This window comes from Antechinus flavipes, chromosome 2, assembly GCF_016432865.1.
Source record: "Antechinus flavipes isolate AdamAnt ecotype Samford, QLD, Australia chromosome 2, AdamAnt_v2, whole genome shotgun sequence".
Classification (NCBI taxonomy): domain Eukaryota; kingdom Metazoa; phylum Chordata; class Mammalia; order Dasyuromorphia; family Dasyuridae; genus Antechinus; species Antechinus flavipes.
Window position 1 is genome coordinate 123,319,444 of NC_067399.1, and position 23,005 is coordinate 123,342,448.

A 23,005-nucleotide genomic window follows, 5' to 3' on the forward strand; every position below is an offset into this window, starting at 1 on the left:
TTGATACCATTTTTCCTGACCTGCCTCAAAGAACTCACAACACCCACACCACACAAAACCTCTATAATGGAGCCATTATCTTTATAACATTCTTCAGTTTCTGAACAGCTGTTATGTGGAAGAGAAAGATTTTTCTATTTGACCCAGCAGAGCAAAGAATAAAAGACACAAAGAGGAAGATATTGACTCAATATCTTGAGTGAACTAGGTTAGTGCTGTAGATAGAACATTGAATCTGGATTAAGAAGTTCAAATTGGCCTCAGATACTACTAGCTGTGTGATCTTGAATAAGTCACTTAATCTTTGTTTGCTTCAGTTTCCTTATCTATAAAATTAGGAAGAGAGCAGCTAGTGCCAGAGAATATAGATTGGGTTTGAAATCAGGAAAACTCATCTTCATGAGTTCAAATCCAGTCTCAGACACTTATCAGCTGTGTAAGCCTGGGTAAGTCACTGTTGCCTCAGTTTCCTCCCCTGTAAAATGATTTTAAGAAGGAAACAGCAAATCACTCCAGTATCTTTGCCAAGAAAACCCCAAAGGGAAATCACGAAGAGTCAAACACAGCCGAAAGTGACCGAACAATAACAAAATGAGGATAATAATAGTATAACAACAACAACAACAACAACAAATCTCAAAAAAAAAAAAACCAAATGTTAGAATAAAATAACATAAAAGTTTATTTAAAAATCTTGGAATCTTAAAGTATTATAAAATGCTACTTACTATTATTAATATTATTATTAATAACAACCATAATATACAGAATTTTCTAACTTCTGAAATGATATGTCTGCCATCAGCCATCAGATTTAGAATTGGAAAGGATCTTAAAGAAGAGACCCAATCAAAGTCATACAAATGGTAAATAGAGTTGTACTGGTGAGATAATGAGTTCTTGTCAATGGATATGTTCATGCAGAGAGTGTATAGCCTCTTGTCAAAGATTTTGAAAGAGGGATATTCATTCATCTGACTTGGAATTGGACCAGCTAACTTTTCAGACTCTGAGATTCCATGATAATTCTTCAGGTTGTTCAAAGAATAGTTTAGAATATTCATTACCAGTTTACCAATAGGCAAGCCTTAGCTGTCTAAGGATACAGTTAGGCATTTGATTATCATCTCCCCACTTATTACCACCATTAAAGTACAATCCCACCTAGAGCATTAGTCTGTGTTCTAGAGATTTCTGCCTGTAACCCCAAATCAAACCTTGCAGGTGGGTCCAAGGCACTTCTGCAGATTGATCCGATCAGCTTCCTCTTCCATTTCTCCATTGAAGTCATAGTATACCATGTCCCCTACCAACAGTGCATCATGAGAGATAGGTAGGAGGCCCCACTTCATGGCTGACACCTTTAGAAACAATAAGACAGGGTCACCATCATGTGTGTTATAATTTTTGTCTTTTTACCTTGCTACTAGTATGATGAACAAGGGCCTGAAAAATACCAAAATTGTCTTTTTCTGGTGTAATGCTCCCTCAACAAGCTGTGGTAACAAAATTTAGACACTTGATTTGGCACTGAAAATAAACAAATTTTTATGTACAAACATGCACAAAACAGAGAAATTGGAGAGAAAGAAAGAGGAAGGTATGATGATGAGAAAGAAGATAGAAAGGGAGAGAAGAAAAGAGGGAAGAAAGGAGGGGATGAGAGAAGGGGGGAGGGAAGGGAAGAAAGGAATGAAAGGAAAAAAAGAAAAGAAAGAAAGGCGGGATAACAAGAAAAGGTAAGAGAGGGCAAAAAGGAGGGATGCTGTTAAAACTTATCTTCATGTTTTAAAAAAAACATTGCTCCTTCCTTTCATTGTAATGTGGGGAAGTTATAATGTGAGTATTAATCTTATGTCTTGATGCATTTATAACATGCATATTGACTCAGAAGACTCATATTTTGACATAAAGTTAGTTAGATAAGGAAAAAGTATTAGACACTTACCATTGATATTAATTACCCCTACAGTGAGTCCCATTCAGAATATCTAGGAAATCTTATCTAGATCTTGGAGAGTATTCTTTTTCCATGGGACAAATGGCCTCATTCCTCACTCCCCAGAACTGAGTTCTGATAAGGAGAGACAGCATATCTTTATTGGGTGAAAGCATATTGCTTGAGGAAGGGAAACTCCTGTTCCTTTTGACAGCTTTAACTTCACTTTCTTACTTCAGAGAAGGTGCTATCCACTTCAGAGTACTTCTCTTCCCTTCTTTTCTTCTCTCCCATCCTTTTCATTCTAATCCCAAAACAGTGTGTGGGAAGGTAGGTACAGCCAGGATTCTACTATGATTCATTGAAAATTAGATTTTTCCCCTTTACTAAGTAGTAATTAAATTCAAGACAATCCAATCCAATGGATTTTATAAAAATGAGTAAATATATCTTATATTCAAGCTTTCTAGTCTGCCTATCACTCATCTTGGTTAATTGACTCTAAGGAATGTCACTCTCTAAACTATAAATAAATTGCAGAGAAGGCAATGACCTTCAATGGTAGAGAAAATTCCCCACTAGAAGCTCTCTGTACCAGTGAAATCACAAATCCAATTCCTACCTTTAGCCCATATAGAAAGCAATATGCTGAGTGCTAGAAATACAAAGAAAAAATAAAACAATTCTTTTTCTCAAGCATTTACACTGTTCTGGAAGGATGAACAGGAGAATGCTAAAGTGTCAGGTTTTTATGATAGGGACAAGGGTGTTACTAATATATAAATGGAAGCTGAAGATGCTGGGGCATAGGCAAGATCATTGTAAACTCCTTAAGGGGAGTAAGTGTGTCATATAATTCAAGGAAGAACACTGTTGACATTTGACAAATGTTTTTTGATCCACTGATTGATTTGATCACGGTTAGAGAGAGGACAAGAAACCATTTTAATTCTTTATTTTCTCTGCATTTCAATTTAGGGAATGAGGAATCATGCTAGACTGTTAATTCCTTGAGGGCAAACATAAAATTTTAGACTTTCCTTATTTCCCCAGCACAATGCCTGGCATAGAGCAGGGGCTTAATAAATGTTTGTCTGACTGGCCCATTTTGGGAATTCTGTTTGTTCCTGAACCTATAGACCTTGGCTTGGGCAGTGAAAATAGGGCTGGTGGGCGAGGACCATAAATGCTCCTTCATGGCACATACTGAGTGAATAGACCTACAACCTGGCTAGCCTGGTTTTTCTGGCAAATAAGTATCAGAAATCTCTCTGAGGTCTCCATTCTGGCAATGGCCAGCACTCTTTTAAAGGATGAATCTGTTACTTCATGGAACAAATGAGACTGCTGGACTCCTAGAAAGAATTGTAGAGCAAGGAGAGAGTGATTAGTGGATAGGTTATGTTGGTGAATCACTTACCGCTGCTGTGGCTGGGGTGTGCAGATGGATGATGCATCTCACGTCGGGCCTGGCTGCGTAAATGGCTGAATGCAGACTGAAGCCAGTGGGATCCACGGGGAAGCTGCTGGTGCCCTTCTCCACCACTTCACCAAGGATATTCACTTTGATCTGAGGAATTGGGCAAAGCAGAAAAGGGAGACTTTTCTCTCACACGGTGCTCACCACCACACATATTGGTATAAACATTCTTGATGAATTCTTGTTCTATCTCAATGTCTCCTTTTTGTGTGAAAGTGATCCTGATTTCTTAAAAATTCTTCCAGGGCAGGGTGGGGTGGCCGGGAGACTTGAGAAAAGGTTCTAATGGGGCCTAATAACAGAGCATGGAGTACAATGACCCACCATCTCTTTCGTATTGGTTGTTCCCTATATGTATAATAAACTTCCTCTTTATCACTACAAAGAAATTCTCATCTTTAAAACTCAAAGCAGCAATCCCCTTCTACATGAAGCCTTTCCAAATCCCTTCCAACTATAGTGCTATTCTTCCCTATCATATCTATTTTATATTTCTTCAGTATATATTTATCTAGTTTCATAGGTACATATTGCACAATATCTATATTAGATAGGTACATGGTATCTCTCCTGATGGGAGCAAGACTGGTTTCATTTCTTTTGTTTTCATAATTCCCACCCCTAGTACAATTCCTAGAACATAGTAGACATTGTCATCTGAGGATTAGTTATGAAGATGCTCATCATCGAGAGTTTGGATGTTAGGTTATGAATTATGTGAAGACAAGTTCTATTAAAATATGGATGGGTTGAAATCTACTTTGGTCAAAGGATACATACCCAGGGAAAAATCAGAGCTCCTAAGAATGTAAAGCATATTGATTTGAGTCCCTCTTGTGTCTCTTTGTTGTAATGTCACTTTAGGTCTTTCAATGCTTGTTTTTTCATTTTTTTATTTCACAATTTCACAGAGTAAGGAAACCTTACAAGGAAATCTTGCAAACCTTAAAACATAGGTGAAAGATGGTACCAAGTTCTATAATGTACCAAGTCCTTTCTTTGGGATTAGGTCATATTATTTTGGAAACATTTCCCAAAATTCTATATGAGTATGCTTGATGGAGGGCTCCACCTCAGAAGTTCACCTAAGAGTTACTATTGTATAGTGAAAAGAACAGTAAATTTGGAATCAGAGAATCTGAATTCAGATCCTACTTCTGTCACTGATTTCTTGTGTGACTCTGCAAAAATCATTTAACCTTTCATGACTTCACTTTCCACATTTGTAAAATCAGAGAAATTGGCTTTGAAGAGTTCTCCTACCTCCAAATGGATGATCTTGAGATTTTAAATTGTTCAAAAAATTGGAAATGAGAAACACAAAAGTTGAAACAGAAAAAGGAAGAATGGAAAGAAATATCCATAAAAATAAATGGCTGTCCCTATGCTATACTTTATCCCCTATTTCCTGTCAAGACTGAAATTCTGAGTATGGATGCTACAGCACCATAGCTGCCCAAGATGACATCTCTCCTCCTATTATATATGAATTTGAACTTGAAAGAATCCATGTTTTCTTTTAGTGTTCAGTACTTCTCTGGCAACCTTTACAGACTTTGTTCAGTCTGGACAGAAAAGCAACATCACAGAATCTTAACCTGGTTGTTTAGTGGCAAGAGGTGTTCATGATCCAGACAGTGAAACACAATGCCCTTTGTGTTTATGTGATAGAAAAGTTTATTAACTCATAGCATCTCCTTTCCTAAACTGCTAACTATGGTGTTGGATTAGAACTGAGCTACCCTCAAAGGTTTTTTGTCTTAGTTTGGACTATAGATGTTGAGAATGCATTTTTCAGTTTGGTCTGGAAAAGAGAAAGACTTTAGCCTAGGAAATTAACCATGGATTCAATTATCATGCCTATGCAGATGTCTCACAGATCTATTTATCTAGTCTTAAGCTTTTTTCCTGACTTCCAGGCTTGTATCTATAATTGCCTCTTGGACTCTACATCTTGGATATCTAAAACTCAACATATGCAAAGCTGAATTCATTATCTTTTTAATCAACCCTTACCTCTTGCTAATTTTCCTGTTATTGTTGAGGGTACCACCAAACTTCCAGTCTCCCAGACTCACAAACTAGGAGTCGTCCTGGGTTCCTGACTCACTCTCACTCCCCATAGCAAATCAATTGTCAAATCATTATTTCTACCTTTGTAACATGTCTTGTATAGATCTGTTCCCTTCTCTTCTCTGACACTGCTACTACCTTTATTACCTCACCTCTACATTATTGTATTATAATGATGACTCAAAAATAGCAATTAACAGATTTAAGTCTCTCTCTACTCCAGTGCACCTTCCATTTGGCTGTCAAATAAATCTTTCTAAAACACAGGTCTGATCATGTTACTGTTCTATTCAGTAAATTCCAGGGGCTCCTGATTATTTCCAGGATTAAATATGCAATCCTTTATTTGGCTTTTAAAGCCTTTCCTAATCTGGCCCCTTCCTATCTTTCTAGTCTTCTTACCCATCCTCTGTGAATGAGTGATATAGACCTTCTTGTTGCTCTTCTCATAACATACACCATCTCTGAACAGAGGTTTTCACTCTCTGTCCCCTATGCCTGGAATACTCTCCCTCTTTATCTCCACCTACTGTTTTCTATGACTTTCTTTATATTGCATTTAAAATTCCACTTTCTATAAGAACCCTTTTTCAGTCTTCTTAATCATAGTACTTTTCCAATGTGATTATCCCCAATTTGTCCCGTATATATTTTGTTTGTACATAGTTGTATGCTTCCTCCACTCAGGCTGAGTTTTTGCAGCCAGGGACTCTTTTATGGCTTATTTGTGTTGCCAGTGCTTAACACACTGCTTTGCTCATAGTAAGCATTAAATAAATACTTCTTTTTTTTTGGCTAGGTAGAAGCTAATGACTAAAAATGATAGTTGAATGAACCAGATTAAAATTTTTCTTTAAAGATATTCACAGATATTCTTTTTAAAACAACATACTTGCCAAAAATAATGATATGCTCTGATAGTCCTTCCTAGGAGTGTTCTGAGACTTGGTGGACCACTTCAGCTCAGAGTTCTGAGCTACAACAGGGCTAAAGCTAAATTAATTGTTCACTAAAATGTGATACCAATATGATAAATCTCTGGGAGTAGGGCAAACTAAGCTGAACCAGACTTCATTAGTGTGGATTTTAAGAATCAAATTTTTATTACCTTTCTTAATATGGAATACTTGCTGATTTCAAATTTTGCCTCTTTCTCCTGACACTTAGCTGAACAAATAACATGGATATCCAAAGGAAAAAGGACACAGAGAGACCCTGATGTTTGGGAAAGTGACACGAAATTCCACTTGTTTCTGGTGGGCAGGTGTATGATCTCTGTGTTTGTTGTTAGAAAGAAGGCCTGGAAAATTAATGGATGTCCATCAATTGGAGAATGGTTGGGTAAATTGTGGTATATGAATGTTATGGAACATTATTGTTCTGTAAGAAATGACCAGCAGGATGAATACAGAGAGGCTTGGAGAGACTTACATGAACTGATGCTAAGTGAAATGAGCAGAACCAGGAGATCACTATATATTTCAACAATGATACTGTATGAAGATGTATTCTGATGGAAGTGGATTTCTTTGACAAAGAGACCTAACTCAGTTTCAATTGGTCGATGATGGACAGAAGCAGCTATACCCAAAGAAATAACACTGGGAAATAAATGCAAACTGTTTGCATTTTTGTTTTTCTTCCTGGGTTATTTCTGCCTTCTGAATCCAATTCTCCCTGTGCAACAAGAGAACTGTTCGGTTCTGCAAACATATATTCTATCTAGGATATACTGTGACATATTTAACATATATAGGACTGCTTGCCATCTAGGGGAAGGGGTGGAGGGAGGGAGGGGAAAAATCGGAACAGAAGTGAGTGCTAGGGATAACGTAAAAAAATTACCCTAGGATGGGTTCTGTCAATAAAAAGTTATTATAAAAAAAATAATAAATTTTTAAAAATAAATAAATAAATAAATAATAAAAAAACTATGTCTAAAAAAGAAGAAGAAGAAGAAGAAGGCCTGGGTTTGCATTCTGGCTCTGGAATGTAATAGTTTTGTGGATTTGAGTAAGTTTCTTGATCTTCTATAATCTGCAAAATGAGGGGCTGGACTAGATGACCTCTAGGATCTCATCTAGCTATAAATCCTGTGAACTCCTAAGTATTTAAAGCAAATCACCATTTTTCCTAGAACTTTATAGGAAACTTAGAAGTTTAAAAGTCAATATATTCAGGAGCCTAAACAATTGAATATTTGCAAAATATTCAGTATCTCTCTGAAGAAGCCAAGGTAAAGTTATTAGAAAAAGTACAATGGTAAGTCAATTATCTAAACATCTAGAAACAAAGCTCTTTTATAATGAAATTGTCCCTGTTAAATTGATTTAACTTGATTAGTGTCAGTAATCAAGTGTAGCTTTCCAACTCTATATTGTATAAACAACAATGTTCTTGTCAGGCTATCCATGAATGAAACCAAAAACAACAAAAATATTCCTCTGAGCCTCTGTTTCCTTATCAGTAAAATGAGATTAGATTAGGAGATGCCTAAAGGTTCTTTCAACTCTAAAAGTCTGATTTTACATGTGACTCTATTTTGGGTTTTCATGGCAAAGATACTAGAGTGGTTACCATTTCTTTCTCCACTTCAATTAACAGATCAGGAAACTGAGGCAAATCAGGGTCACATTCAGTCTTCCTGATTCCATTCCCAGTGTTATATCCACTGTATCATGTAGCTGCCCTGATGATTATAGATTATCTACTTCAACCTGATTCATCATTCTCTATACATCTCTTATCATATGGATATTCAATCTCTACTTGAATACTTTTAGTGATGGAGAACACACTACCTCAGAAGTCAGCCCATTCCAATATAAGATAGTTCTAATACTGGAAAGGTCTTTTTCAGACTGAGTCACAACTTGTCTTTCTTTTATCTTTACTTACAGACCACAGTTCTGTCTTTCAAAATATGTTTAATTTCTCTTCCTGGAGGCAAACTTCAACAATTTGAAGACAATAAACATGACTCCTGAAATCTTCCCATCTTCTAGACTAAATATCACTATCCTGGTTTCTCTCTTTGGATGGGTAGTTGATCGTAGTTGATCCTCTAGCTTGTTAAACTGGACTGTCCAGAACTGAGCACAATACTAGAAATGTGGTATTTCAATCAGTACAACTTATCATCTTTTGGGGCTGACATATGATATTGTTGGCTCAGATTAATTTTGCCATCCACTAAGATCATAAGACTTTTTTCACTGGCAACCTATCTAACCTACATTTCTGAACTTAACTGTTTCAACTGAAATGAAGAATTTTATACTTACCCTTAATTAAGTTTCATCTAGCTAGACTTGACTCATTATTCTAGCTATCTGAAATACCACATTCTAATTCTGTCATCTAATATCTATTCCTGCCAACTTGTGTCATCTTCAGCTTTGATAAACATTTGATCTCTGTCTTTATTCATGCCATTCATAAAAATGGGGAACAAGACAGGGCCCTGCAGCTTTCACTCTAAGCCTTCCTCCAAGCTGAAATAACTGAAATGTTGATTTTTATAAAATGAAAATAACTGTCAGATTGTTGCTTCAAACTTTTCTAAATTCTCACTAATGATCCCAGTCAATGGAAGGATTTTCCCATACTTTAAACACACAATTTTTATAGAATCTAAGAATTTTTCTGTTTAATTACTTCATCACTTTATGAGGTTTTCCCCTGATATGTCAAACTTTCTCAAAATTCCCTCCTGGGATAATAGTTATATCTCAAGCTGGAAATAATACTTCAATTAAGGCCTAGCAGCAGTCCATGTGTTTATTGTCTGAGGCCTTGTCTCCCAAAAGGTGGAAGAACCTATGTGTTGGATTTCTTAAAAATGGAAACCCATGGAATGAGGGAAATGTAAAAAGGCATTCAAGTATAGGGAAAAGTGGAGTAGTAAAAAAAAAAAAAGGACAAAGAATACAGAGAATGACAGTTAACCACCACTTCCAAGAATTAGATACATTGTCAAAATTAACATGAAACAGTAATAATAGTGCCTTGGGCTTACATGGTGACCTTTTCCATGATGTATCAAAAATTTTTATATTGTTACTTCAAAAGTCCAAGAAAGGATTACGATACAGTTGTATAAGGATAAATTCATTAAGTGTAGCCTTTGACAGCCAAGGGAATCTATTATCTCCAGTGTTTATAAATCTATTATTGTTGCTCAAGATCTAATTTCCATTTCCTTTTTTTAAAAAAATTGGCTGTCGCATAATGATGTTAGCTTATATTGAGATTGTAGTCCATTAAAATCTTCAGTTTTTTTCCATTAGACAGTATTGTCTAGCCATATTTCCCTCAACACATAGTAAGTGCTTAATAAATGTTGATTTGAATTGAATTTCCTGGAGGAATTCTGACTCTGCCTAAATTTTGAAGGTGAATTAAATCATAAAGGATGAGGAGTGATTTCCAGATGAGCAGCTGTATTGCAGTAATATTCTTCCTGTCTCTTCCCTCTCTGATCTGGAATTTCAAAGCTAAAAGTAAAATACTCCCTTCCCTTAAAGAGTTTGTATTCCCTCAGGAAAGACACATAATTTGTGTGTTTTCATACATGCGCTTTTCCTCTCCCTCCTTCATTTCTTCCCTTTCTTCCTCTCTCCTTTTATTTCTACCCTTCTTTTTTTCTCTCCCCCCCTTTGTCTCTGTCTATGTTTCTCTCTCTCTCTCTCTCTCTCTCTCTCTCTCTCTCTCTCTCTCTCTCTCTCCCTCCCTCCCTCCCTCCTCCCTCCCTCCCTCCTTCCTCCCTCTCCCTCTCCCTCCTTCCCTCCTTCCTTCCCTCCTTTTCCTTCCTTCCCTCCCTCCCTCTCTGTATACATACACCCACAGTGTGTAATATATGTACTTACAAAATAGGTACTAGATATGGGGAATATATGGCACTGGCAGCTAGAAGGATAGGAAAGGTTTTATATAAAAGATGCTGCTTGAGTTGAGTCTTGTAGAAATCTAGGGATTATTCCAGGACAAGTTACATTCCTGGCCTCAGTTTCCACATCTGAAACACAAGTCAGTTGGGCAAGAAGATCTCTATGCTCCCTTCTAATTTGAATAATTTGATGATTTCTAAGTAGTCCAGATCCCTGAAATCTTACCTTAGTTTCTGATCATGGTGCCCTATGTCAGTCAGTCAAGTAATATTTATTAAGTGCCAACTACGTTCCAGACACCGTGCTAAGTGCTGGAGATACAAAGAAAGACAATAAAACAATCCCTTGTCTCGCAGAATTCATAGTCCAATGGTAGAGACAACATGCAAATAACTATATACAAACAATATATATATGTACATATATGGATATATACACACATATTTAGATAGGTCCATATACATATATATACAATTTATCTTTATCATATATTCCATATACGATAAATTGGGGATAGTCTCTGGGAAGGCACTAAGATTAAAGAGGACTGGAAAAAGTTTCCTTTATAAAACAATGTTTAGCTGAGACTTGAAGGCAGCTATGAAAGTCAAGAGGCAGAGATCAGGATGAAGAATATTTTAGGTTTGGTGGTCAGCCAGTAAAAATGTCTAGTTAGGAGATGGAGATGTGAGAAAAATAGTAAAGAAGGCCTTTGTCATTGGATCACAGAACACATGGAAGGGTCTAAGGTATAAGGAGACTGGAAAGTTAGAAAGGAGCCAACTTATGAAGGACTTTGAAAGTCAAACAGGCAATTTTATATCTGATTCTTTAGGCAATAGGGAGCCATTGGAGTTTATTGAATAGGGATATTATTACCAGATCTTTATTTTGGAAAGATCTAATTACTGAGTAGAAGATGAACTGGGGTGGAGAGAGACTTGAGTCAGGGGGATCAAGCAACAGACTGATGCAATAATTTCTTGAGGAATTAGAGACACTAGATTAAAAAGGAAGTTATGGGTATATGTTGATTTAAAGGAGCAGAATAATTGCTAATGAGGGAATCATATTTAAGTGGTTTTTTTTAATAACGACTGACAGTGAGAGGAGGTTGTAAAAAGATTGAATAGTACTCACCAGACTGGAAGCTGTGACTTCACTGCAGGAGAGGCCTTTGGGACTAATCAAGAAGTGATCTTGCTCTTTGCTGACTCTCAGCTGAAGGAAGGACAGAGAAGTTTAAGGGAAAACTCTAGTTTAGGACTAACTGGCATATTCCCATGGACACTCCATTCTTTGCTCTCTCCTGAAGTTTTATAGTCAGTATTTTTGAACTTACAAGTCTCTCTGGGTATTTTCCCAATACCTTTCTCTCATGCTCCCACCACTTAACACTTGACATCTCAAATAACTTCATTTTCTATATTTTCTCAAGAGAGAAGTGAAAGGTAGAAAAGGTTTGCTCTTTCTCTGGAACTATGGAAATCTAGGCACAGAGAAAGCAAAGGGCTCAACTAGTGGATCAAGGTCAGAGCTGAGGATAAAACAGCTCTCACAAGAAGTATTGCCCATTGATTGTCTCTGCTTTAGATGGTTATAATGGATAGAATTCACACACGGCCAAAAACCACATTCATTAATACCCTACAGCATAGCCAAGCATTGGAGTCTCTCTGGGTGGGTGGAACTTGTTGAGGTATTATTTGGCCTCCCACACCAGCCCCACTTGCCTTCCCACAACATATATCCCCCTTTCTCCTCACCGTGACATAAGTGTCGCTCAGTTGGGCCCATCCATATAGGTCTAAGAGTCGGTAGACACTGCCAATCTTGCAACGCATGAGTCGTTCCCCTTTGGCCAAGTTTGGCAAGTCAGCGCTGTGGAGGTCGTTGATGGGGGTCATCATGGAGAGATCTATGGAGGGGCAGGGGAGTGGGGGAGCAGAGCTGATACCCCAGGATATGGCAGCCTGGCCATTGGAGTCTTTTCTCTTTCCCTAACCTTCACAGGGTCAAAAATCTTCATAATACTCCAACAGTAGAGATTTTAACATGAGTTATAAGCAACAGAATAGGAATAGGACCTGTGATTTTATTGGAACAGAGAAATCCCTGATGAGGGATTTCCCTTTACCAATGCAGGTCAGAACAGTTTCCTCAACTAAGTGCCTAGACTTGAGAACTGAGAAGTTAAACAACTTTCCCCAAATCACAGACCCAGCCTGAATCAGAGATAGCACTTGAAATGAAGTTCTCTGGGATTGGAGGCAGTTCTTCATCTAGTACTTTGTGCTTCCCCTCCTCAGAAATGGAGGCAATTTCTTTATAATTTCGTTGCTTTAGAGCTCTTCCTATAGATTATTTTGTCAGAAAAATTGGAGAAATTGAGACTCAGAAGAAGTTCAGTAACATCCTCAAGTCAAATCAATAGCCTGTAATTTTTGACTCCTAGTCTATTATACTCTTAGGTCATACTCTCGGCTTCGTACTATATTCTGGAGTGGGTCTGGCAAGGTTAAGAAGACAAACTGGGTTAAAGGAAGGAGGATATGATGGTCCTAGAGCTAAAAGGCCTGTGGTTTTTTTTCTCTCCCTCTTTATTTTAAGGCCTATATTTTTTAATCTTGATGCTGAAAATTGGGCCAATCACTTTAACTTTCTCATGCCTGTTTCATCCTCTGTAAAATAAAATAGTCCTTGATCTCAGCAAGCTTAAATACTATAGAGTAAAATAATATATACAAATGAGTATACAAAATAGGCATCTATAATTATATATATGTGTGTGTGTATATATATATATACATATATATATATATACACACATACACACACACACACACACACACACATATATATACACACACACATAGATAAATATTTTTTATTTGATTCAGCTTTATAGAGTAGATAGAGAACCAAACTCAAAAGCAGGAAAACATAGATTTAAGTCCTTCCTCTGATATATACAGGCTGTGTGATCCTGGGCAAATCACTTACCTTCTCAGTACTACAGGCAACTCTATAACTAGAAGTTGTGAAGAAGATACCAAACTGCATTCATTGGTAGAGGGGATTTCTGACCAAGGAGTGCTCTATTATCAGTAAAATCACGGGTCCAGACCCCTATTCCTGTTATAGGTTTCATAACACTTAGTGCTTGGAAGTAGAGCATAAAAATGGGAGAAGGGGAAGATTTGTTGAAACCAGTAACTTATCTAGATTTATAGCCAACCTATCTACAGATCACAGAATCATGGGATCTTAAGGCCCCTAGTTTAGCTGAAACCTAATCAGGAATTTCCTCCATGATACCCCTGACAAATGGTCAGACATGAAATCCAGTTTGATTGTTCCTGAGCCCACTGGTTTAAGTGGCTGATTTAAGAAGAATGATGGAGGAAATAATTGTGTGACTGAACTAAAACTAAGCAGAAGAACTGGTCACTTGCCTGCTTTCCTTCCTCATCAAAAGAGATATTATTCTTTATTAACAAGGCTGGAATAAAATAAAACATTGAATTGATTGCCAAGCCCCAGCATTTCCAAGTATACCTGAATGATATCAAAGGAGTATAACCATATTTAAAATATAATAAAACCTTGGTGTATAAATGTATAATATGAAGAGCTAGGTCCTACACAAAAGCTCCACAATGTATGTGTTTTCTTTGTCTCCTCCACATCAGCATTATAACTGGCATGCATGAGACCTTTCTCTTGGGTCCCTTCCTTGGATCCACCCACCTCTAGATTGAGCAGGGAAAATTATGCAGGAGGCAGCAGCAGCAGCAACAGAGACACAGAGCAAAGAGATAATAGCTCTGAGGTTGCAATTCCCACCAGACCTATTAGCCCAGCCTCACCCACTTTGGTAACCTGGCAACAGCTGCTGCCTCTACACTCCCCATTCTCTCCTTCGTCCCCTACCCCTGGCTTCCCTCAGCCCACGTACTGATGGGAGAAGTTGGAAAGACAGCATGGGAGGTGCTGGCCATGAAGTCCGCAATCTGCCGTAGGGCCCAGATGTTCGAAGAATTATTTCCTTTCTTCATCTGCTCTTGGATAAGGCTCTCCAGCTCCTCCCTGAAAGACTGAAGGAGGATCCCACAGCTTTTATACTGACTGGTTCCTTCATAAATTATTCAATCCCCAGAATCCCACCACTTTTGATCCTATCTCCCTCTTCCCTCGCTTCAGCCAAAGGGCCCTAAAATGACAGCTGAAGAGTTCCACCTTGCCTTTTTTTTTTTTTTAATCAAGAAAACACTAGGGAGTACCTTGGTCAGCCAGACCCTACTCTGTCTGACCTTTCTGGGCTCCCTGGGACGAATTCCATTGTCTCTCCAGGAGAAGCTCCACCTCTAAATTGCTCTAGTCAGGTCAGGTCACAATGAGAAGACCCCAAGGAAACCAAGCTCCCCTGTTCTATGACTCATATTCACTACTCTGAGTTAGGCAGTTGTATAACTGATCCAGAATTACATATAACGATCTTACACAATAGAGGAACAGAATTTAGAGCTGAAAGGGATCTTAGAGATCTTCTAGTCCAATCTTTTCATTTTACACCTAAGAAAACTGAAACTAGAGAAAAAAAGGTGATTTTTTTTATCAATATTTTATTGGTAGAAAAGTTAATATTTGAATACAGGTCTCATGACAACAAATTCAATTCTCTTGCCACTCCCTTGAAACAGAATCCAGATATCCTGAAAGATTATTAGCTTTTGTAGCAAAGAATACTTTTTTCTCCCAAAGTAGGAAAATATTTTCTTAATTAATCATGATTGTGGATTTGCCTTTCTGGGCTTCAGTTTTATCAACTCTAAAATGAGGAGTTGGGTGAGATGAGCTGAAAGATCCAAGTTTAAGAGTCTGATTCTAAACTTGGCTGTTTAGACTATGAGGTCATAACCAAGACATGGCACTTGAGACTCTTGTCTCCCAAGCTACTTACTGTTCTAACAATCTGGCCAACCTTCCTATTCTCAGAGATTTATTAGGACTCTGGCCTGGTATTGTGGAAGGGTGGAGAGTTAGCTCAAATGTCTCCACTTCCACTAGTGATCTAGACCACAATCCCTAGCTCACCAGTTATAAAAATATAGAAACTAAAGTTCAGGTTCAGAGAATTATAGAACCTCTGGGTTAGAAGATATTTATTAAATCCCAATGTGACAATAAGAATCTCCTCTATAACAACTTCAAGAAATAGCTTGCCAGGCTCTACTTATAGATTTACAGATTTATAGATTTATTATCTTTTGTTAGATTCCTGATCATTGGGCATAAATGTTCACCTTCTCTCAATAAGAGAATGATGTTCTATTTATAAATTTAAACAAGGATTTAAAAAATAACTTCTCAATAAGAAAGAAATCCATAAATTACCCTTTCCACTAGCCCCTAGTCTTTCAAAAATTTCCAGCTCAATCTGCCCCTTGGTCCTACTTACAGGGCTCTGAAGGATCATAGTGACCCTCTTCTTCTGCTCCATCATGTTGAAGTCCTGCCGGAGGTCAGCTGCCATGTTTCGAAGGCGCATATATTCGGGGTCATCTTCTGAGAATCGGTCAAAATAGCGCTGTCCCTGGGGAGGTGGAGGGGAAGTGGCTTCAGGGGCACTTTCTTCACTCATTTTCCTGATAGTTTATAGTTCACTTTCAGAGTCCTATAAGTAGAAAGGAGGTTAAGCATTAAGGTTAGTAAGGTCTATATTCTGGTGAATGATCCCTAAAGGCAAAGGAGTCTCAGGTTTGGATCAGTCTTTTCCTTCAAATTTGAGCTAGAGTTATGGAATATTTCTAGGTATCATACTGGCCTTTGTAAGTGAGTGAATTGAGTTTCAAGTAAACATCAAAGGTAGTGGGATAGAATTAAGAGAGCACTGGACTTGGAGACAGAGGGCTTAGGTTCAAGTCCTTGTTCTTCCATTTAATGGCTTAGGCAGTCACAATCTCTCTAAAACTTTCTCTCTCATCTGAAAAATGAAATTAACAATTCCTATTATTATCCCTAAGAACTCATGATGAAAAATGCTATATGCCTCCAAAGAAAGAACTGAGGAACTGTGAATATAGACTGAAACACTATTTTTAACTTTATTCTCTTTTTTTGGTTCAAGTTTCCTTCCACAAAATGGCTATCATGGAAAAATGTTTATATGATTGCACACGTATAAGCTATATCAGATAGTTTCTCAGAGAGAAAGGCGAGGAGGGAAAAAGAGAATTTGGAAGTCAAAATTTTAAAAAATCCACAAATATTAAAAATTGTTTTTCATATAGTTGAAAAAATATTATTAAAACTCAATAAGAAATGTTTTCTTTACTTCATAGAGTTGTTATGATATATAAAAGAGATACTATGTTTAATATAATACAAAGTACTATATACCTACATGTTAGATATCATCAAAAGCAGATTGAAAGACAAAGAAGTAAAAAGTATATATGTAATAGGGATTAGGGATTATTCCATCCATATGTATCAGTGATGGGGGGATAATTGTTTTAAGTGTTACTTTCTCTTATCAGATGATTTTAGTTAATCTCAGGTTAAACCTGAGTCAACTACAACATCCACAATGGGGGTCCTGGATAAATGTTTGAAAAAAAACCACAAAGGCATAAGCCTAGGAATAATTTTCCTTATTAGCTCTGATACTATAATATTTTATGGGATTACAGAAAAATGAGAATTTAGTTACCAGTCCTAAGTTAATATGGAGTCATTCATAGATAGGACCTAAAGGAAAAGAAAAAATATGAGAGGACAGGTTTTAAAACTGCATCCTCCAAACTTAAAGTGGTGGATCCAAGCTAGAAGTGATGGATATTGTAGCTGCTTTTGAAAAATGAGCCTAGTTAAGCAGAAGAACAGCTTGGAAACAAAGAATCAGAAAAGTCACCCAGCAGATCAGCTAGCTTGGCTGAGATGTCATGCCCACTAAAATACTAGTCAAGTATAGTCAAGTAAACAGAGTTTAGTAATGGAAGCATCTGTTCAATTTGAAAGCTAAGTTCATGAAGGAACTTTTAAAAATTCCTGAGAAAGAAGCCATAGAATTTTATAGTTCCAGAATTATCAGTTATATTGAGTAACTTTCTCATTTTCTCTTTTTCTCACTCATATGTCTCCTGACAGTTTTCTGTGTTTTCTCACACTCCCCCACAGAAACCTACTATGTTTATGTGAGAATTTGACCCAAGATTATGGATCATGATATATATTTTTTGCTTTATTATTAAGTAAATTGTGATATTTAAGATATAAAAGTACCATTAATGTACGTTCTCTATACAAAAGTCAAATTGCTGGAGGATCTAGAGCTAATATGATAAGAGGATTACATAACATAGTCACTCCCATTTAAGTATTTGTTTATGGTAGTGATCTTTCTTTGAGAACCTCAGTATGCCTGTGTGAAAATATAGTAATCAAGTTAGCACAAAATATTTGTCCATACACTCTGTGTGAAGGAGTTAGAGCCTAGATAGGCTTACTCTACTTAATAAATATGAAAATGTGTGTATGTATATGCACACACATGTATAGTCAATACTTATCATATATGATCATATTCAGTACGAATTCAGTATGTCTATTGTGCTCCTCTTTTATTGGGACATATTCCATGCTTCCAGGATCCCCTGGATCAATATTAATGAATTGTCAATAAATTTCAAATTCTTAGGCATTCTATAAACAAATGAATTTGTAAATAATTAAATAAGATGATTTTTTCAGTCCCTTTTAGATGGGACTGATTGTAGAAGTTTGTATTAAGTCCCAGAAATTATTGTATGTACAAACATAAAGAGAGAATATATTTTGTCTACTATAAAGTACTATATATTTACATATAAGGTATTATCAAAGGCAGATTTGGAAAAGAAAATAGAAATAAAAAGGGATATGCAATAGGGAGTGGAGGCAGTTCCAAATGTAAGTGGGAAAACAGTGACTTCTAGCTAGATACCCTAGAGGATCAATACCCTAAGATGCTCTAAAAGGGTATGGCTCTGCTTCCAGCTTTATTATTCCATCACATTGATTCTACTACAAGTCTGAAGTCACTTCCCTAGTCTAAGCCTCCATGTTTTTATTTATAAAATTAGGGAGTTGTATAGTTGATATCTAATATTTTGTGTTTATGAGTCTATAATATATTTGCATTTTATTGATGCCTCATTCTATTCTATTGTTTGTTTCAATCATTTAGTCTTGAAATCTTGACACTATTGTCTTTTCATTCCCCCTTCTCTCATATATCCAACTAGTTGCCAAATTTTGGCATTTCTACCTCAACAACATCTCTTGTAACTGTCTCCTTCTATGTCTATGTCTATGTCTTATCAAATAGACATCAGCCTGCTTTAGGTCTTTATCACCTCTTGTCTTGGTTATTGTAATAGCCTTCTAAATGGAAGCCTTTTATCAATTCTCTTCCCCTCTCCAAAATATTCTCCACATAGTTGTCAAAATAATTTTTCCTAAAGCCTAGGTTTGATCATATCATTCCCATCCTCAGTAAACCATTTAGTGATTCCCTAATGCCTCTAGATTCAAATACAAGCTTCTCTGGTTGAGACTTAAAATTCTTCATAGTCTACCTTTCCAGTCTATGGATATAACTTTCCATTCTTAGTACATATTACTTCCTTTTTCATATTCTGAATTCTAGCTAAACTGGTTTTCTTGCTATTCTTCATATATTACACTCCCATCTCTGCTTTTTCACTCATTGACCCCCATATCTGAAATTAATTCCATCTCACCTCTATATCTCAAAATTTCTTGCTTTTTAAATTTTCAAAATATAGCTCAAATATCATATCATACATGAAGTTGGAAGGTTTAGTTAACATAAGGGATGACAGCCAGTATTCAAAAAGATTTTGGCAGGCAAAAAAACTAGTTGAAATTAAAGATGAAATTAGTAGGAATAAATGTAAAGTTTTATACTTGAGTTCCAAAAACCATCTTCCCAAATACAATATGGAGGGGCAGGGTTTGCCAGTAGTCCATCTGGGGGGAAAAAAAAAAGATATGGAGTGGGTGAAGAGATTTAGCGAATACAAGTTCATATAATATGGAAGTCAAGACAACTTATTCAATTTTTAACTGTATGAGAGGCATTTTAACCAGAAATGGGTAGGATGATAGTCCTAATATATCCTTCCTTGACTCTTTTAAGTTCAGTGATCTTGCTTTCTTTTATTTATTTAATTATTTTTTAATACATATTGCTTTATGAATCATATCGGGAGAGAAAAATCAGAACAAAAGGGAAAAAACCATGGAAGAAGGGAAAAAAAAACACAGAAAAAAGAAGTGAACATAGCATGTGTTGATTTACATTCAATCTCCATAGTTCTTTTTTGGATGCAAATGGCACCCTCCTTCCAAGGTCCATTGGGATTGCCCTGGATAACTGAACCACTGAGGAGAACCAAATCTTTCATAGTTGATCATCGTGGCACTTTCTTACTGTTATTGTGTACAATGTATTCCTTGTTCTGCTTGTTTTACTCAGCATCATTTTGTATCAATCTTTCCAGGTCTTTCTAAAATCAATTTGTTCATCATTTTTTACAGAACAATCATATTCCATTACCTTCATATACCACAACTTATTCAGCCATTCTCCAACTGATGGGCGTCTACTTATTTGATAATTCTTTGCTACCACAAATGGAGCTGCTACAAATATTTTTGTACATGTGAGTCCTTTTCCTTTTCCTTTGGGATACAGACCCAGCAGTGGCAATACTGAGTCAAAGGGTATACACAGTTTGATACCTCTTTGGGCATAGTTCCAAACTGTTCTCCAGAATGGTTGGATCATTCCACTAACAACGCATCAGTGTCCCAGTTTTCCCACATCTCCACCAACATTTATCATTATCTTTTCCTGTTATTTCAGCCAATCTGGGAGCTGTGAGATGGAACCTCAGAGTTGTTTTAATTTGTATTTCTCTAATCAATAGTGATTTAAAGAATTTTTCATATGACTATAGGTGACTTTAATTTCATCATCTGAAAATTGTTCATATCCTTTGACCATTTATCAACTGGAAAATAGCCTGTTTCTTATAAATTTGACACCATTCTTTATATATAGTTCAATGATCTTTCTCTCTCCTCAAAGTTTCTTCAAATAGACAATTTCAAAAGCTCCATGATGAAAAATGATACCCACTTACAGAAAACTGATGACTTCTGAGTCACATTGGCATTTTTAAGTCATATTATTTCACTTTCCTTATTTTTCTTATTTATGTGTGTGTGTGTTTTCTTTTGCAAAATAGCTAATAAGAAAATAAATTTTGCATGACTTTCCATATAATAAAAAAGTTTTTTTGGAACATTTGTAATAGAACCTTTCTTTGACCTCATCCCATTTGACTTGGCATCATTCATTGACATACATGTCCTAGTCCTACGGATTTGTCTGTAAATTCCTTGAGAGAAGACTTTGTCATAAGTCCCAGCCCATGTGAGTGCCTAAATAAAGTCTGTTGATTTAATGAATGAAAATTATGAAATGAAATCACAGAAGGGCAGCTTGACATATATCATAGGGAGAGTGGGAAAACCTCACTCCATTGTCTTAGTGATAGTAAGAATATTTCTGGGCTGAAAGAGCCTCAGATTTTTAAAAAAACCCACCAATTATAATATTATACCATACTACCACATATCATATGACACAGGATTTATTTTATCTTCATGGGTTCCTAGAAAAGTACTCCTTAAAAAAATATATTTCCCTATCTCTAGTTTTCTATCATATCTGAGAACCTGAAATTAAGAGTTTTATTCCTATGAGTTAAGGCATTCATCTCCCCCTATTAAAATTTTTATCTCTGGCAAGGATAATCAAAAACATTTTATAATTATGTAACATTTAAAATAATAAAGCACTATCCTTCTAATAATTCTGTGAGGAAGATAGTGTAAATACTTTGACTCCCATTTTAGAGATGAGAAAACTGAGATTCAGAAATATACAATGACCTTCCCTCCCCCACAAGAGTATAAGCATTAAAGCCAGTCCTCCAAGGTAGGTCTTTTCCTTTCAAATATGGTTCCTTTTCTGCTAAGATGCCTAGGGCGTGATATTATCAGTCATTAACCCATTAGCATGCTTTCCTTGATCAGCTCACTTAACAGACAACTAACAGAGAACTTGGCAGGAATAATAAAGAGGACAAAGTCTTCATTGATAGAAAGGTAGAGAGTAGGAAATGAGCAATAAGGGACAGTTCTGGGCAAGTGGGAACGAAGCCAGTTTGGGTAAAATAAGGGGTCGTAAGGTAAATGAGGCCTTGGAAGCGGAGGGGACCAAAAAACCGTAAAGGACTCATCAGAGAAGGGGACTCAGAGCCAGAAGGGACCTTACATCTCATCCAGTCCAACCCTCGTTTTATAGAAGGGGAAATGGGCCTAGAGAGGAGTGATTTGCTCAGAGTGCTGAAAGGAACCATGGGGGGGCACCAGAGACCAAGTTCCCTCCTTGGTAACTTTGCCTGGAGACTGTCCTGATCGGATGACTTCCTCTCTGTTTGCAAAGATGTCATTCCCAGCACAGCACAACTCCCTGCTCAGCCTGCTGCTCCCCTGGCAACAGGCCCCGTTCCCTGTTGCCTGGAAACCTTGTCTTGAGATGCTAGCTTATCCCCACTTTCCTAAATCTTCTCTCTAAGCAAAAAGAAAAGCCAGAAAAGGGATCCATGGCGCCCATCATTATTCTTATCTGAATATCAAAAGCCTATCTAACTGTCTATTCATCTATCCATCAATTTATCTATCTATCCATCTATTGTCTATCCATCCATCCATCCTTACATATACATATACATCTATCCATCTATTTCTCTATCCATCCATCTATCAATCATCTATCTATCCATCTATTTATCTATTTATCCATACATACATACATCTATCCATCTATCTATCTATTACCTATGTTGTTCAATCATTTTCAGTCATGTCCAACTCTGTGATCACAATTCTTTCTTTGCAAAGATACCAGAGTGGTTTGTCATTTCCTTTTCCAACTCATTTTACATATGAGGAAACTGAGGCAAACAGGGTTTTCTCAGAGTCATACAGTTAGTATCCGAAACCAGATTTGAACTCAAAGTCTTCCTTACTCCAAAGCCAACACTCTGTACACTATGGTGCTACCTGGCTGCCACACACATACACACATACACCTGTGTGCAAATTTGTTTTGAGTGTGTGTGTGTGTGCATGCGCGCACACACACATATGCAGCGCACACACTGCGCAGGCAGTGGATTGTTGTAATTTGAAGGACCCCCAGGGATCTTCTTGTTCAATTCTTTTATTTCACAGGTGATCAGAGAAGTTAAGGTATTTTTCCAAGATCACATAAGTAATATAGCCTGAGGGCAGATCGTTGGACTCCCAGTTCAGGGAATTTTCTCCTGAACCAAGGAAATTATCCAGATGTTTTTGAAAAGTGGGTCTTAGTACTTTAAGTCTATAAAAGGACTATTTTTCAAGGACTGCTTCAAGTATCACTGGAAAGTAATGGGTCCCAACCAAACTGATCCTCATGTGTTCTTAACATTGCCATCTAAT

At 36.8% G+C, this 23,005-nt stretch overlaps 1 protein-coding gene across 4 annotated transcripts in view; it reads right to left on the reverse strand.

Annotated features, from left to right (window-relative positions):
* Positions 1–23,005, reverse strand: part of ADD2 (adducin 2) — a 165,619-nt gene that overhangs the window by 43,306 nt on the left and 99,308 nt on the right. For 3 of the 4 annotated variants that reach the window (XM_051975485.1, XM_051975484.1, XM_051975483.1), the window contains 6 exons: positions 15,843–16,058; positions 14,340–14,478; positions 12,148–12,299; positions 11,522–11,602; positions 3,360–3,509; positions 1,218–1,361 (listed from right to left, as the gene is read on the reverse strand). In XM_051975485.1, coding sequence (XP_051831445.1) covers positions 1,218–1,361; positions 3,360–3,509; positions 11,522–11,602; positions 12,148–12,299; positions 14,340–14,478; positions 15,843–16,025 — 849 coding nt within the window. In that variant the 5' untranslated portion in view covers positions 16,026–16,058. Of the gene's footprint in view, positions 1–1,217; positions 1,362–3,359; positions 3,510–11,521; positions 11,603–12,147; positions 12,300–14,339; positions 14,479–15,842; positions 16,059–17,096; positions 17,135–23,005 lie in introns of all 4 variants that reach the window. The other variant, XM_051975486.1, reaches the window with a different exon arrangement.